This window comes from Polychytrium aggregatum (assembly GCF_025602895.1).
Source record: "Polychytrium aggregatum strain JEL109 chromosome Unknown BJ171scaffold_108, whole genome shotgun sequence".
Lineage (NCBI taxonomy): Eukaryota > Fungi > Chytridiomycota > Chytridiomycetes > Polychytriales > Polychytrium > Polychytrium aggregatum.
The window spans coordinates 143469-158156 of record NW_026516310.1 but is presented as its reverse complement, the minus strand read 5'-3'; the positions used below and the strand labels follow the sequence as shown (position 1 = coordinate 158156).

The 14688-nt window shown below is 57.8% G+C and overlaps 3 protein-coding genes across 3 annotated transcripts; 1 reads left to right on the top strand and 2 right to left on the bottom strand.

Annotated features, from left to right (window-relative positions):
• Positions 1-768: 768 nt before the first annotated feature.
• Positions 769-2478, top strand: BJ171DRAFT_412716 (kinase-like domain-containing protein; the record flags this gene model as incomplete). Its single annotated transcript, XM_053107297.1, has 7 exons — positions 769-979; positions 1091-1247; positions 1390-1424; positions 1602-1661; positions 1805-1916; positions 2123-2281; positions 2430-2478. Coding segments are annotated over 7 exons (783 nt in total), but the record flags the coding sequence as incomplete, so codon positions are not given.
• Positions 2479-3293: 815 nt separating this feature from the next.
• On the bottom strand, positions 3294-9797 carry BJ171DRAFT_26528 (intron-binding protein aquarius). Its single transcript, XM_053106786.1, has 8 exons — positions 9165-9797; positions 8637-9033; positions 7791-8509; positions 7292-7564; positions 6461-7186; positions 6020-6311; positions 4524-5772; positions 3294-4317 (listed from the first exon to the last, which is right to left on the bottom strand). Exons 1-8 carry the CDS (start codon positions 9570-9572, stop codon positions 3510-3512), a joined length of 4872 nt encoding a protein of 1623 aa, XP_052961909.1. The 5' UTR covers positions 9573-9797; the 3' UTR covers positions 3294-3509.
• Positions 9798-10298: 501 nt separating this feature from the next.
• Positions 10299-14368, bottom strand: BJ171DRAFT_573847 (Nicastrin-domain-containing protein). Its single transcript, XM_053113711.1, has 12 exons — positions 14291-14368; positions 14041-14169; positions 13706-13823; positions 13400-13574; positions 13105-13200; positions 12892-13000; positions 12579-12775; positions 11909-12459; positions 11617-11773; positions 11318-11390; positions 10790-11090; positions 10299-10631 (listed from the first exon to the last, which is right to left on the bottom strand). Exons 1-12 carry the CDS (start codon positions 14334-14336, stop codon positions 10481-10483), a joined length of 2103 nt encoding a protein of 700 aa, XP_052961908.1. The 5' UTR covers positions 14337-14368; the 3' UTR covers positions 10299-10480.
• Positions 14369-14688: the final 320 nt, after the last annotated feature.

The following is a 14688-nucleotide window of genomic DNA, read 5'->3' as shown; positions in this document are numbered from 1 at the left end:
ACTAGTACCTCCATGATCCGTCGGGCAGGCACTGCTGCCCAAAATGCCCGACAGCGAAATACTTCCGAGGACAGCGGCGCGGCTCGACCGTCGATCGAAGTCAAGTCACGCGGCTACAACATTGACGACGATGCCGCTTCCGAGCTTAGCCGCCTCCCGAGCGCCGATTCGGATGTGATGCCGAGCATCTATCGGCTGGATCTGCCCAGTGGCATTGGTCGCAGCAACTCGGACGTCTCCATCAATGGCCTCCTGAACGAGTACATTGGCAGCACCCACCGCTCCTCTCCTCAGCTTCATTTGCGCAAACCCTCGCTGCTGTCGCGTGCCGAATCGGCAAAGGGTCGCCCTTCGTTTGAAGGAGCAAGTGCTCGCGAGGCTTTGCTGGAGGAAAGCGAGGAGGATGCTAGCGATATCGACGCCGGCATGGATGCCGACGCGGACACCAAAATCAACACCGTTCTTGTCCCTGGAGCCGCCGATGCCGGGCTTGCAGGTGATACCGATGCCGATGTCGACGCCGATGTCGACGCTGTTTCGTTTGTCAAAGGCTCGCCTTCGATCCAGCGACGCAGCTCATCTATTATGGCTGACTCGGTGTTCGAGACAAGCATCCGCCAGAGCCGAGCCCGCTCGAGCATCCCAGACTCAGAGGACTCCTTCCTGGCTGCTCAGGTGGCCCTGGCCGCTGAGGGTGATCAAGGCGAGCACGGTGGCGTCGAGCCTGCGACGCAGACAGAGCAGCCTCAGAACAGCATCCGGCGCGTGATACGTTGGGAGCAAGGCCGACTTATTGGCCAAGGTGCCTACGGCCGTGTGTTCCACGGACTGGATCTGGATACCCTCCAGATCATGGCAGTGAAGCAAGTCGTGCTGGGCACCGCCAACGACGCCCAGAAGCGCAAGAAGGAGGAGGCTCTCCGCAAGGAAATCGAGCTGCTCGAGGAACTGGACGATATCAACATTGTCCGCTACCTTGGTAAGCGTCTGCATGTGCATGATGTGCGCGTGCGCGTGCATGGATATGTGTGGCTCGTCGAGTCCGGTGGAAGCAGAGTGCCTGACGAACGGATGTGCCAATGTTTCTCAGGGTCGGAGGTGACTCCCACCACGTTCAACGTCTTCCTCGAGTACGTGTCTGGTGGCTCGATTGCCAGTTGTCTGGCCAAGTACGGCAAGTTCGACGACGACATCACGCGCCACATGACCATGCAGATCCTCTGTGGCCTCTCTTACCTGCATGGAAAGTAAGTACAAACGCAGTCGTCTTTCGTGCAGGAGGGTGGGCGTGCCGCGCTCTGCTGCAAAGAGGCTACAGCGGGGCTCCAGCGAGGCCACAGCTTCGTGTCTGACACAAGCGGTGATTCCACAACTTTATCCGGCGTCTAGGGGCATCATCCATCGTGATATCAAGGGTGCCAATGGTGAGTGGCTGACAGGACTGCCGCAACAGATGCAGCCAGGACATCGCTTGGTTGCGCCAAACACGATGCCGATTTGGATGGCCCAGCTGCCACACATCCCCCCCCTGATCGCCCCATCCTCCTCCTTTGTTTAACTCACTGGGAATGCACTTCTGTCTGGCCCCTTCTATTGCCCAGTTCTGGTCGATGTTGACGGAGTGGCAAAGATCTCTGATTTCGGCATCTCCAAGCGAACCGGTAAGCACTCTGTCTTGGACAGCCATGTCCCTCGTGGATGAATGCTCGCGATCACCTTGGGCACCCACCATTACAGCGTTCGTATGAGATTGGTCGTTGTTATAGCGCACGGTCCTGACGAATCCCATCTGCATCTTGTACAGACACTGAGCGCACCTACAAGCGCCTGACAAACATGTCGATGCAGGGCACTGTCCCATGGATGGCTCCCGAGGTCGCCCGAGGCAAAGGATACGGTGCAAAGATTGATATTTGGTGAGGATCCGTGGTACCCGAGGCACTGTGGATCGTGGTTGCTCGTGATGGCTTTCCATTTGTGCCTGTTGCCTGAGGGGCCGGGGTCATCTCATTTGTTGGCCCGCGGATATCACATTCATACTGACAGAGACACTGCTTTATATCCCGCATCGCTTTGCTTTGCCTCGGTTTCACTTGCATTTCATCTGCTCACAATCCTCCAGGAGTCTGGGCTGCCTGGTCCTCGAGATGCTGACGGGCATCCATCCTTGGCACAAGGTGCATGGTAACATTGTCTACCTGCTGGGCACAGGCAATTCACCCCCGATCCCGGATAGTTTGTCGGAAGCCTCCAAGGCATTCATCAACGATTGTCTTGTCGTGTAGGTTGCACGTCCCCCCCCCCACGCACTCGATCGCTTCATTTCTTGCTCTTTGCACGGGCCGGGTGTGTGCGTGAGGCTTTGGCGACGCAAGGCCATGGGGCTCATTGCGGCTGCTCTTCTCAACCATGCGACCTTCTCCATACAGCGACTCGGAGAGGCGTTCGACTGCTGCGCAGCTGCTCGATCACCCCTTTGCCCAAGTCGACTTTGAAGACTTTGATTTCGACGAGTGGGTCAAGATGGCTACGGAGCGCAGGGCCGCTGCACCAAGCGACGACGGCACAGGCGGCCTCAGCAACCTGACTCCTGACGATCCCTCGTACTTTGAGGAGGAAGAGTTTGACTCCATGGACCAATACGACCTGGAAGATTATGCCGAAGACGAGACCATCAGCGCTGATCGGCGACGTGAGAGCAGCAGCACTCGCCGACAAAGCCTGGCCGCGGCCAGTCCTCGGCCCCCGAACGACGCCGGATTCACCGATACATACAACGAGAATGATGAAGGGACCTGCACGGTGATTGCCCATGAGCAAGACGAGGATGGCGCCTTGACCGAGGCTGCTTGAATTTCAGCGATTGCGGTATCGCCCCTCTCCCCCCCTCCACAATCTTGGTTCTGTCTTCGCAGCGACTTTCCACGATATCGCCCACATGCGGCTGCGAGAAGCCCTGGCCTCCGTCCTGGCCCTTTCCAGCCACCCACCCATCCGATTCTTGATTGTTTTTGTCCACCTCTCTCGGGCTGTTGTCTGACGCTCCTTGCCCCGCCCATCCACATAGCTCCCTCGAATACATTGGTTGTATACAGTCTATCCAGAAAGATTGTTTCCCGTCCTGGTTGGCAATCGAGTGGTTTTGGTTGGTTTCGGGAGCACAGTCTTGAATACACTCGGTCGATCTCCTGTGGCGATGATCGACTGGCATACCGAGATCATGTTCCTTGAGGCATTGATGTCTCGATCCCACAGCGTATGGCAGCTTGCACAGCTCCGGACAAAGTGTGGTTTCTCGATATCAAGATGGTGATGTGCTTGGCCATGAATGCGATGAGTGGGTGGGTGTATTCAGGTTCCAGAAAAACACTGTCCTGGTTAAAAACGGGGGTGTCTCATTTCATTTACAAACGCTGTAATCACGTTGCGCACCGCATTGGGATGCAGGACTCGCGATCAGCACCCTCGATGCCCGAATCGAAAGAAAGAGTCGGCTGCGGGTCGCACGACTAGGCATCATTTTCATCCTCGTCGTCGTCGCCCTCGTCCTGAGCGGCGGTCTCGGTCGACTCGACAGCCTCAGGCTGCGCTACGGTCATCTCGGCTTGGAAGGCTGCGTCTCGCTGGACCTTGAGATGAGCGAGCTGCTCTTGGATCATCTGGTGGACATACGTGCCCATCGCTTCGACCCCGGCCATGCCGTAGACGCGCTCCTTCCAGGCTTCAGCAGGCTTCCAGTCACCGCCAGTCGACGGAGGGGCGGCACTGGAGGCATCGGCATCGACATCGGCAGCAACAAGGGCGGCAGCCTTGGGCCCAGCTTTTGACTTCTTGGCCGGCGTTCGGGTCTTCTTGGTGCTACTGGTGCTCACAGGCCCATCCTTTGCCCGGTCGCTGGTCTCGGCGACCTGGCGAACCACGACCGGCTCGGCAGCGGCGCGGTCCCATGCGCCATACTTTTCACCTGTGACGAGCCACAACCGATCCGTCGGGCGCTTGGCAAAGATCGAGAACACGGGCTGCAACTCAAAGCAGTTCTGGAAGAGCTTCTGGCGGCAAAAGACGTACAGACCGAGTCGGGCACGCGACATTGCCACAATCAAACGGCGGACGTCGCGCAGATGGCCGACGGTCTTGGTACGCACGAGTGACAGCAGGATGTAGTCGTTCTGCTGGCCCTGGAACTTGTCGACCGTTGAGACGTGAGCCGGGCGGCCAAAGAGCGGATTCCACGAACAGCGGCGCTCGAGAACATCGTGGATAAGCTCCTTCTGGCCGTTGTAGGTCGTAAGAATCGAGATCTTCTCTGCGGGGTACCTATGGGGTCGAAGGCACAACAACAGAGCATGGGAATGACGCATGAGCAACACTGGGCCAACGTTTGATGAAGATTGGCGCGGGCCAGGCGACCGCCGCAGGATATCCTGCGGACTGCTCTCGGTTCTGCCCACACGCAGCCGCCCCTCTGTGACGGCGCCAGCGGCACCAGCCAAGGCCCTTCTCTCCTGCTCCCAACAACTTACCCCAGCAGTCGCATGTACTGGTACGTGGCGACCACGTACTCAGCCTCGCCCAGGTTCTGGACAAAGTGTGGCCGAGGCTCGGTCTCGCCTTTGTTCAGATACTTGCCGACATCGATGAGCTGGAACTCGAACGCCAGACCGGGGTTGGCGCGCTGATACTCCTCTCGGTTGCACACCGACGGCAAGTCGCCGAGACTGTGGTAGCGCCATCGGAAGAGCTCGGCGATGGAGCTGCGCGAACGACCCTGGGCAGCCAGCTCGATTGTCGGCACGCCAAGCCGGACAAAACGAGTAAACATGGACTGCTCCATGTTGCCGTACTTTTGGAAGGCCATGTTCTTCACGACGGGGGGTAGCTGGTTGTGGTCTCCGATCATGATGACCCGCTTGAGGCGGCTCTTGCCGTCTTCCTCAGGCGACTGCAGCAGCAAGGGAATAAACGTCTCGACCTCGAGAATCTGTGCGGCTTCTTCCATCACAACGTTGTCGTACTTGAAGCCCAGCTGCACCAACTCCCGTCGCTTGAGGGCGGCATGCGTACAGGTCAGTGCAATGATCTTGGCTTCCTTGATCAAGAGATAGTTGGATCGGTCGCGGCTGGACTTGAGCAGCTCAAAGGCACGGATCTCTTCCAGCTCCTCAAAGATGTTCTTGAGATGCCGGAAGCACCCCTCCGCGACGTCAAGCGCTTCTTCGTACAAGTTGGCGCTCGCAAACAGCGGCTCTGGCGCGTTGGAGAAGAAAGCGGCGAACGGGAAGGTCGAGACAAGCTTCTGCAGGGTGCCCTCGTCGGGATCCTGATCTTTGATCTGGCTGAGGTAGTGCTCCCAGCGTGTCAGGATATGGTATCGGTAAAAGTACCCGGCCGTTTCGCACGTGGAGCCGTGGGCACCGGGCACCTCCAGGCTGGCCGCGAGGCGGTCGACCTCCGCAAGAAGCTGGAGTCGCTTTTCCAGGAACGAGTTCACACGCCCGGCCTTGCCCCAGTTGCCGGCAACGCCCTCGATCTCCAGCTCCTCCATGCCGTGTCCGAGACGAAGCAGGTGGCGGGGATCGATGTCGAGTGCAGCAATCTTCTCAAAGAGCTGGTTGAGGGCCTGGTTACTGTGGGTGATCAGCAGCGTGTGCTGCTCGGGGTAGTTGTGATAGAGATTGGCGATGATCTGGACGGCAACGTCGGTCTTGCCAGTTCCCGGAGGGCCAACAATCATGGTGAGGCCAAGCGAAGTGCCCGAATGGATGGCCTGGACTGTGAACGCAAGAAGCGATGGCGTCAACACCGAATGTGGATCAGTACTCTGAATCCACTTTTCATGGGCTATCTGGCATATAGCCGACCTTCAACTGTCTTGACAACTCGCCGATACCACACAACAATGCCTTTGACATCAATCCCATGTTCTCGTCTTTAGACGGGTACTGGCAGATACCATTCCAGCAGTCGGTCGTGCCTCCTGCATCGTCGGCATTGGATCTCCGAGACCTATCTCCCTTACCTTGGGACGATGTGAAGGGCACGGCGTTTTTCTTTGGAATGTTCTCGGGGTACGGACCCATGTTGAGCGGCTTGTATGTGCGGACTGCGAGGCCATCTTGATCTGGCTCATCGACATCCATGCTTTCATCGAGGTCTTGCAGCTCGGGCAGCTTTCGCTTTGCACCCGTCGAGACAGATGCCTCCAAGCTGCCATTTTTGTGACTGAAGAGTCCAGGCGGGAAGGTAATGATGAAGGGCGGGCGAATGTTACCATCGTCGTCAGTGTTGCCATCGCTGGATGCCACGAGTTTCTGCAGATGAAATCAAAGATATCGCAGTCAGAGGCGCGATTCCAGACAGGCCGAGGACACACACGGCTTGATAGAAGGCTGAGCTAGTGGACAGCACAATTGAGGGGCCACTTGGCTGTTCAGCGAGATCACCACTGTGCGCCGCCTACCTTGCCCGGAAAGCTGCTGGCAAGATGGCTCCAGTCCAGAAAGGTGTCGCGGAAATCGATCGTGCGAACGGGTTCCGGCATCTCGCTCCAGGCAGCGCTGCCAGGGTTTCCGTATCCGAGAAAGATGTCTTCGAGCCAGTTGGGCACAACGAGATCGCTCTGCATCAGGTCGCGGATAGTCTCCAGCACAGCCTTGAAGTTGTTCTCCTGAGGCTTTCTGCGCATGAGAACGTTCAGGGTCCCATACACATCAGCGCCAGTTTGCTTCTGGTGATGCAAATCGAGCTGATACTGGTTGGTGTCCAGGAAGATGCGGAGATTGCGGCGGTGGCCCTTGGGCTTGGGCCGCTCGCTGAAAGGCTTGCGAGTGAAGCTGTCGCCGCTGCCGTCGCTGGTGCCAGGGAGGGCAGCGCTCTCGTCGAGGGGCCGACCATTGTCGTCGACAAAATCGCCGACCTCACCGCCGCGAATGTACTTGATGCCGAACGTTCGTCGGAAGTTGGTACCGGCACGGGTCTTGCTCTGGCGTTCTTTGCGCTGGTTCCAGCCCAAGAGCTCAGGCTCCATTTGGATGCCGATCAAAAAGACAATGTCATGGGGCCGGAGCGTGTCCCATTCACGCTGGATCGATTCGGAGTACTTTTGGAGGGAAAAGCTCACGTCTGCGGTGACATATGCCGGCTTGACCTCCCCGAGTTTGGGTTCCGAGACAGTTCGGATTCGGAACTGAGAGCGACGACATAGGATGAGCATCATCGAGCCACCGCTCCAGCGCGATGTTGGACCCGCAGGCACCCCCGTAGTGAGCAGCACGTCCACCACCTCGCTTACCTCTGTGACCGGAACCGCCATTCTAGCCCATCCAGAAAAGACGGTCGAGGTGCTGTTGCCGGCGTCCGGGTTGTACTTTGGAGAGAGCCGCTGCACAGCATCTTCAATGTCCTGGCGGATCTCGTACGTGGTCTCGAGCCGGAACAGGTTGAGGTTCCTCAGCAGGTAGTCGTGTACGGTCAGGAACTGCAGGTTAAGTTTCGGGATCGCCAGGCAGTGGTCGTTCGAAAAATACTGCTCGTTGGGTACCGTGACCTCATCGAACAGAGCGATCTGAGCCAAAGGGACGGTAAACGGCAGTCAGTCAGAAATGCACAAGATGGCAGGTTCGTGGACTCCCGCGCAGCGGATACAAGGCTACGCAGAATAGGCAAAGCCTGGGAGGAACCGCAAGACTGTGTGATTTGGTCCTCACGATCGGCACGTTGACGTTTGCGCCATGATGGCGCCTGGGCATCCGTCACCCGCCACTCGACAGCCTCGCTGGAGGCAAACGTACCTCGTTGGGATAGAGAGGCGTCGAGTTGATCGCCTCGATCTGGCTTTTGCGCTTGCAGTACGTGCGCTCCAAGACGGTGCACAGAAACTCGCTGCTGTAGAACTTGCCACCGCCAAGCTTCTCCGCGCGCACGCCAATGTCCCGGCAGAACTTGATCAGGGTCTCGTGGTCGAGCTTGGAAAAATGCTTCGTGAAGCCTTCGTGCGACTCGATGCTGCCGACGTTGGCGAGGGCAAACTCTTCGAGCACATCGCGGTACTTTGCGAATGCCAGCTTCTGTAGTCGGTGGATTTGGCGATAGTGCTGGTTGAGCATGTCGGCGTCAGAGAGCGCGATGCCCTTGTAGTCATCGATTTCAAACTTTGTGTAGTGCTCCAGCTTGTCCAACAGCTGAACAAACAGATCACCGTCCTCGGTGGCCTCGTGTCGGCTGAAAGAGTCTCTCAGATCGCGGTTGATGTGCTGGGTTTCTCGTCCTCGACTCGCAAGGGCGCTGGCTTGGCATATAGCCACAAAGTGGTGATCATGGAGCAGCACGTTGACAAAGCGGCGGGTCGAAAGCTGAGCCTCAATGTCGATCATCAGCTCAAGGAAGCGCTCGCAGTACAACACCGTATCCTTGGGCGTCTTGCCCGCCTTTGGGATTGATTCAAGGATATCGTAAAAGTGCTGGACGAGCCTGGAAAAGAACACTCGCTCAGCTTGGATCTTGGGCTTGTCTGTGTAGCCACGGCCGGAACGAGGAGATGGGTCAGCAGCTGCACAGCAGACGGAGCAGATCGGATGCGCATCACATCCACCCCCATGGCTTTGGCTCTGTCTGCAAGGGGAGAGTCGCTGCCTTACTCTTTGACTTTTTCAGTTGGTCCTCGGCCTTCTTCCACAGGTCCTGGATCGGGCGATGGCGCCCAAACTCAAGTTCTCGTCGACCATCGGCGAGCGAGACCCAAATCCCGATGCCAACCAGAGGCTGGCACACAGAGCGGATGACTTTGTTTTCGAGCGATGCAAAGGCATTGATAAGGAATGTCACCAAGAAACGCTCGACCTTGAGCGACAGACCCTCGGGATTGATCATGAGCCGGAGGGTATGCGCAAAGAATGACGCGAACTTGGCCTTGTCGGCAGTGACGACGTCCCAGACCCCGGTTACTCGCTCTCGGAACTTTTCGTTGATGATGACGATGATCGAGAGGACGTGAAAGTCGAGGGTCTCCTCGGTCTTCAGACCGGGCCACAGATACTGGAATGGAAATGGAGGTTAGCGACAGGTCAGCCGCTCTGCACGGGGCCCGTATCCACAGGCCATCTGATGCACAGCGAGAGCAGAATTGCATATTGCGGCTGTCGGTGGCGGATGCAGAGCCAGCTTACCCTTTCGAGGTATTGGCTGTATTCCAGGAGCATGATCTTTTTGAGCGAAAAGTCTGTCCCAAGTAGCTCGCTCTCCCAGATCCGCCGGGCAAGGTCGGTGTCGAAGCGGATGCTTTCGTCGGCGAGATCGAGGCCCCAGTTGAGGCTGGCCACTTTGGTGATCTCGTCGCTTTCGATTTCGCCGAGCGTCGGCGCAAAGATCTCGGGTCGCTCCCTGGACGATGCGCTCGTGCCGGCGACGGCCTCGGAATCCTGGTCAGCGGCCGGCAGGGCTGCCTCAAGCTCTGCCGCAGGTGGCTCTGTGGCTTGATCGGGCCCGTCGACCAGCATCGGGTCTTCGGCTCCAGATGAAAAGAAGCCCAGATCCGCGGTCTTGGGCGGGTGCGATGTTTCGGGCGTTGGTGCCATGTCGAGGGTCGGAGTGTCGTCGATCCCTTATCGAAGTAGCGGGGCGGCTGGCTAATAGAGAGCCTTGCAAGTGATCGGCTGGAGCGCAGAAACGAGAGATCGTACACAGCGCCTCTGGGTACTCGGCTGTCGGCGGGGTGTCTGCGCAGATCGCTGCTCGGTGAGGTCTCGCTGTCGGCGGTGCGTTGATGGGCCTCTGCGGATCAAGGAGGAATCGAGACGGGCAGCCGCAGAGAAGACGAGATCTCGCAAAAGCCGGCTGCACGACGGATCGAGCCACCCGTGTGGCTGGCCACGGCGCGGTTCCAGTCAAGCTGGCCGGCACTGGCTTGCCATCTGGGTGTGCTCTCGTTTGGTTATTGGTCAATGACCGAATAACTTGTTCCCAATACCATCGCGCACTGGCCATGACCATTCGCCAGTGTGTCCAAGAGCACCGCCATTCACCGCTGGCGATGTGTCATGGCGTCAAGGCAAGGGCAATGCATCTAGTCCCAGGAGGCAGCGGTTTGCTCGGTACTCTGAGCAATTCAAGCGCACCGTCGCCATCCACATCGCCCTTCTTATGGCTCAACTTGACGCAAGCCATCACATACTTCATGTTCATGGAAGCGGGTGTGGCGCCCCGTTTGCTCATGTGCCAAACGGAGGCCGCAGAGAGATCCACACAGTCCGGTCCTCTCGTTGCCCGCTGGCCTCCACAATTACATTGAGATCGCGGTTCCATACTGTACAGCGACTCGGACTGCAGCATCGTAGCGCAGCAACCGATGGGTGTATTCAGGACCCAGAAACAAGCGACAGCCCTGGCTCAAAGCAGGGTGTCTATTTCATTTTTGAGTACGCTGCATCCAGCTCCGCCTCCTCCTCATACGTTGCATGGCAGCACCAGTCGCGGGCGAGATCGACTAATCGGTCTTGAAGTGCTTGTTCACCAGCTTGCGTGCCCAGAGCGTTGCCGCGACGGTGACGGCTGTCAGGACCACACCAACTACCAACTCGATCCACTGGTACGCAAGCGAGGAGCTCTTGAAGACACGAATGCGTATGTTGTTCCATCTGAGCGACAGCGGCCAGCCGTACAGAGTCGACAGAGTCAGCCAAAGAAGCGGTGGGAGCGCCAGAGTCTGACCTGGCCTTCATTGGCGCTTCAGGATAAAACACGATCGGCTCCTTTGACTGCGGACACAAAGGCCAAGAGATTTCCAAGAACTTACCGGCTCTCAGTCCAGGTAGGCTTGGTTGCATCCGCCACGACCCACAGGCCAGAGTTCGGATCCTTGGCGATACCTGGACTGTAGGCGTAGTGGTAGTGCGTGCGCGACATGATGCAGCTATTTGCGATGCATTGGTAGCCGTTCGCATAACTGCAGTCCTGGCTCGTTGAGCAGTTGGATATGCGGCTTGTGGCCGTGATGTTGAACATGAACTGATTGATCATGTAGGGCATCAGCTGGAGACTTTGGTCGTACTGGAAGGCCGAGGCGTAGTCCGAGCTCGTCGTCGGCACACCTGAGACTGGCAGCCGCAGCAGGACCGGAGCGAGCGTGAGATCGAGTTTGGCTGCGGCCTTGGGCATGCCATTGAAGTAAACGTCGGTATCGGCACCGACGGCCGAGTCACAAGCAGATGCACCAAAACCGAGCATAGACCGCCCATGGGGCTATCTGCGCTCGCTCTTCACAACCACTGCTTCTGCGGAATCCAAGCCTCTCTCGCACAATCCGTCTGGAGGCTGTACTTACTTTGATTAGCCCAGAGTGGTTGAAGCGTGCTGCACGAGAGGTTTCGGGTCATGCAGTCCAGCAGACTGGCCACCTTTGAGACATAGCAGGAACACACACATTCAAGGCGAAGGGGTGTAGACAGTGTTCATAAAAGTAAGAATGCATTGCACTAGCAGTCTTCCCTACGCAGCCATCGCCAAGAATCGGCTGGTGAGCCAGGCCCAGCAACAACGTGAGCAAGCACGCCAACTCTATGGCCCCGCGAAAGAACCAAACTTCACAAGCAACGTGCCTGCCATGGGCGATGCCCAGCTTACCAAGGTGCAGTTCACACTGACGCTCGGAGGAGCAGTGGTGTTGTTGCCAGAGGCCAGCGTCCAGACATTACGGGCAGTCGCGTTGGCGAAGGCACAGAGCGAAGCAACTTGGGCTCTGTTCCAGGCAAGGCCGTTGTCGTATTCACTGTGGAAGTAGCTGAGCAACAGACGCGGTGAGCGGCTGTCGTTGGTGCTGGCAAGTGCAAGACCAGACTTGACGCATATACTAGGCGGGATGGATCAACCAGGGGGACTGCGGCACAGGCAGTTCGGGTATCGGAGGAAAACTCACTCTGGATAGCTGTCGCGGTAAGCAGCAAAGACGATACTGGGTACGTTCCGCCGCTTGAGCAGAGACATGGCACTGGATGGAGGAAGCCGCAGGTTGCTTGTGGCTGATCGCGCGGTCTGGATCGTTACCGAAACCTGGCCAGACTTGTTGAAGGACACAGGCGGCAGATTCGGGTTGTTGAGAAACATGCTCTCGAGTTGCAACGTGGCCGCGTCAGAGGCATCATTGATGTGGGTGTAGATGTTGCTGGAGATGCTCGGGCCGGAATCATTGATGACTTGATCCAGGTTGCCGATCTGGTCGAACTCGATCCAGGCTTCGATCTTGCTGGAGTCCAGGCGCTGAAACTCGGTGTTCACAAAGCACGGCTGACTGCAGTTCATGCCGGTGAATGGACACGCAGCCGTTGTCGCTGATGGGTTGCTGACAAGACACTTGAATGGTGTCGAAATGTCGTTCAGAAACTGCTCCGATCCGCTGAGACCCCACGACTCGGCATCAAAATAGGTGAAGAGGACATGCTTGGCCATTTGGTACATAGGCGTGGGCGACTATGAACCAGTGCACAGACTGCGATTAGTGCCAGAAAGCGCTTGGCTGCTGCCATGCGAGTAAGATAGACGACCATTCCTCCAGCAGTGGCACGGCAGGGTGCAAGCGCCGGACAGACCTTTGACAGAGCGTCTGCAATCGCCATCGATACGACAAGGCCGGCACGGGTGGCATCGGCACCAAACGAAAAATCGTGGATGAAGGAAACACTGTCGATCCGAGAAGAGACCACAATGATTCCCTTGCCGTCATTTCGGGTGATGTTGGTCGAGAACGTCGACCAGACCGAATGATCTCCGATCGGATCACAGGTGCCTGAATGGCAGCAAATAGATCAGATTATGTCCACCCAGAGAGAGCGTGGGTGGCGGTTGTGGGAAGGCGGATGTATAGAGATATGCACAGAGTATGTGCTCGCAGGGGGAATGTACCTCTTCTCAGACATGTTGCCGCATCGACAGCCGCCGACATGGTTGCGTCGAATTGCACATAATAGAGCGGATTTTGCGCATATCCGCTGGCTTGGTTGGAGGCTGTGGCCTTGACGACGGCGAGACCCAGGAGGACGGTTACTTCCACAAACCCAACCCAACCCCCATTCTCGTGGAGCACAGCAGAATGAGCCAACCAGGAGCATCACGAACCTCGACCAGAGTGCCGAGACTCTGGACAGACCCGGGATCGTGTGCCCAAATGGCAACGATTGGATAGTCGAAGCTCTGGAACATCAATCCGCTTCCCTAAATAGTTCATAATGCAGCAGACGCAATTCCCAAGCGCGAGCAGGGCCGAATCGAACAAACGACGGTATCGTTGTCGGTTGATCGGATCCATCAGAGTCAGAGTCAACCATATGATGCAGAGTGCTTGTGTGCGCGTATTTGGGTCCGACAGCGACGGCCAGACGAATCCCGCCCAGAGACAGAGACACCACCGAACCTTGGGATTCCACGAATAGTATGGGCCGTCGTTGGCATAGAGACCGAATTGACAGCCGGGGCACGTCGAGTCGGCCGAGACAGTGAGGGGAGGAGCGACCTGGGCGCTCGTTCCGTTGTTGATAAGAATAACGCCCGCGAGCTTGCCCGAGTTTCGGAGTGTCAGCAGATTCTGGCTGCGATGGCGATGGAGATGGCGATGGCGATGGCGATGGCGATGGCGATGGAGATGGCATGAGAATAAAGCTACAGCGCGATTGTCTCTTCTCGTCGCTGCAGACACGGCCATCGGAATTCAACAGCATACCTGGATAGCAAACTGTAGCTCAGGACGACGGCATAGCTTCCAGCAGGGGTGTTTGAGGAGAAGCCATCGACGTCGGATTGGGTGGCAGCCATGTAGAGGACGCCAACGGCGCCGAAGGCTGTCGGGGATGATGATATTGGAGAGGCACCGAGTCAGTGCTCCAGCCCATCGACACGACTGGATCGAATAGTCTGATGTGCGCTTGGCCCTCGAGCGGCTTGGCGGGATTTCCAAGCAGATGCTCCGTGCAATGGCATCGGAACCGTCATGATTGTTTGCATCCAGACCAGGGGAAAGGCAAACAGGAGAGCAACAGCAAGAGAAACGAGACGCACTCTGACATCCTGTCGTTCCGGAGGCGTTGAGTATCCGGGTGCATCCACTGACACTGATGCCTTGATAGATCGCTCGGTTGAGGGTATTGATGTCGGCAGACTGGGCAATGGCGGTCTGGAGCGACAGGGCTGTGGAATGGGTTTGGCGCCGAGTGAGTCGACGCAGCTCGATGCATGATGACGGGCAAACAGACGCACACCCATGCGGATCCGTAAGAATCAAGACGCAATGCATGCGGTTGCACAGTACCCCAGAGCAGCAGCAGCGCCGCGGCAGCACGCATCAGGACCTTCATGTTGGCGACGGCGGCGTGGTTGCGCTTGGAAGATGGTGGAGCTTGGGTGTGGACACGACGGCAGCGAGACGAGAGCGACGGCGACGGTGCCGGATCCAGCCGGGCGGGCGGATCGAATGCATCCGGCTGGCACGTGGGCGTGCAGGCAAGGCACGCAGCAACAGTGGCGGCGGGCAAAAGCGGCGGCGGCGGCAACACAAACAGGCGGCGACAACAACAGCGGCGCACGCAACGCGTCCGTGCCACGCTATCGCAAGGGGCGCGCACTGCCACGGCCACGCTGTGCCACCGCCCAGGGCGCACACGCGCATCGCACAAGGGAGTCCTCGCGCCGGGGCCAAGACCCGTGCTG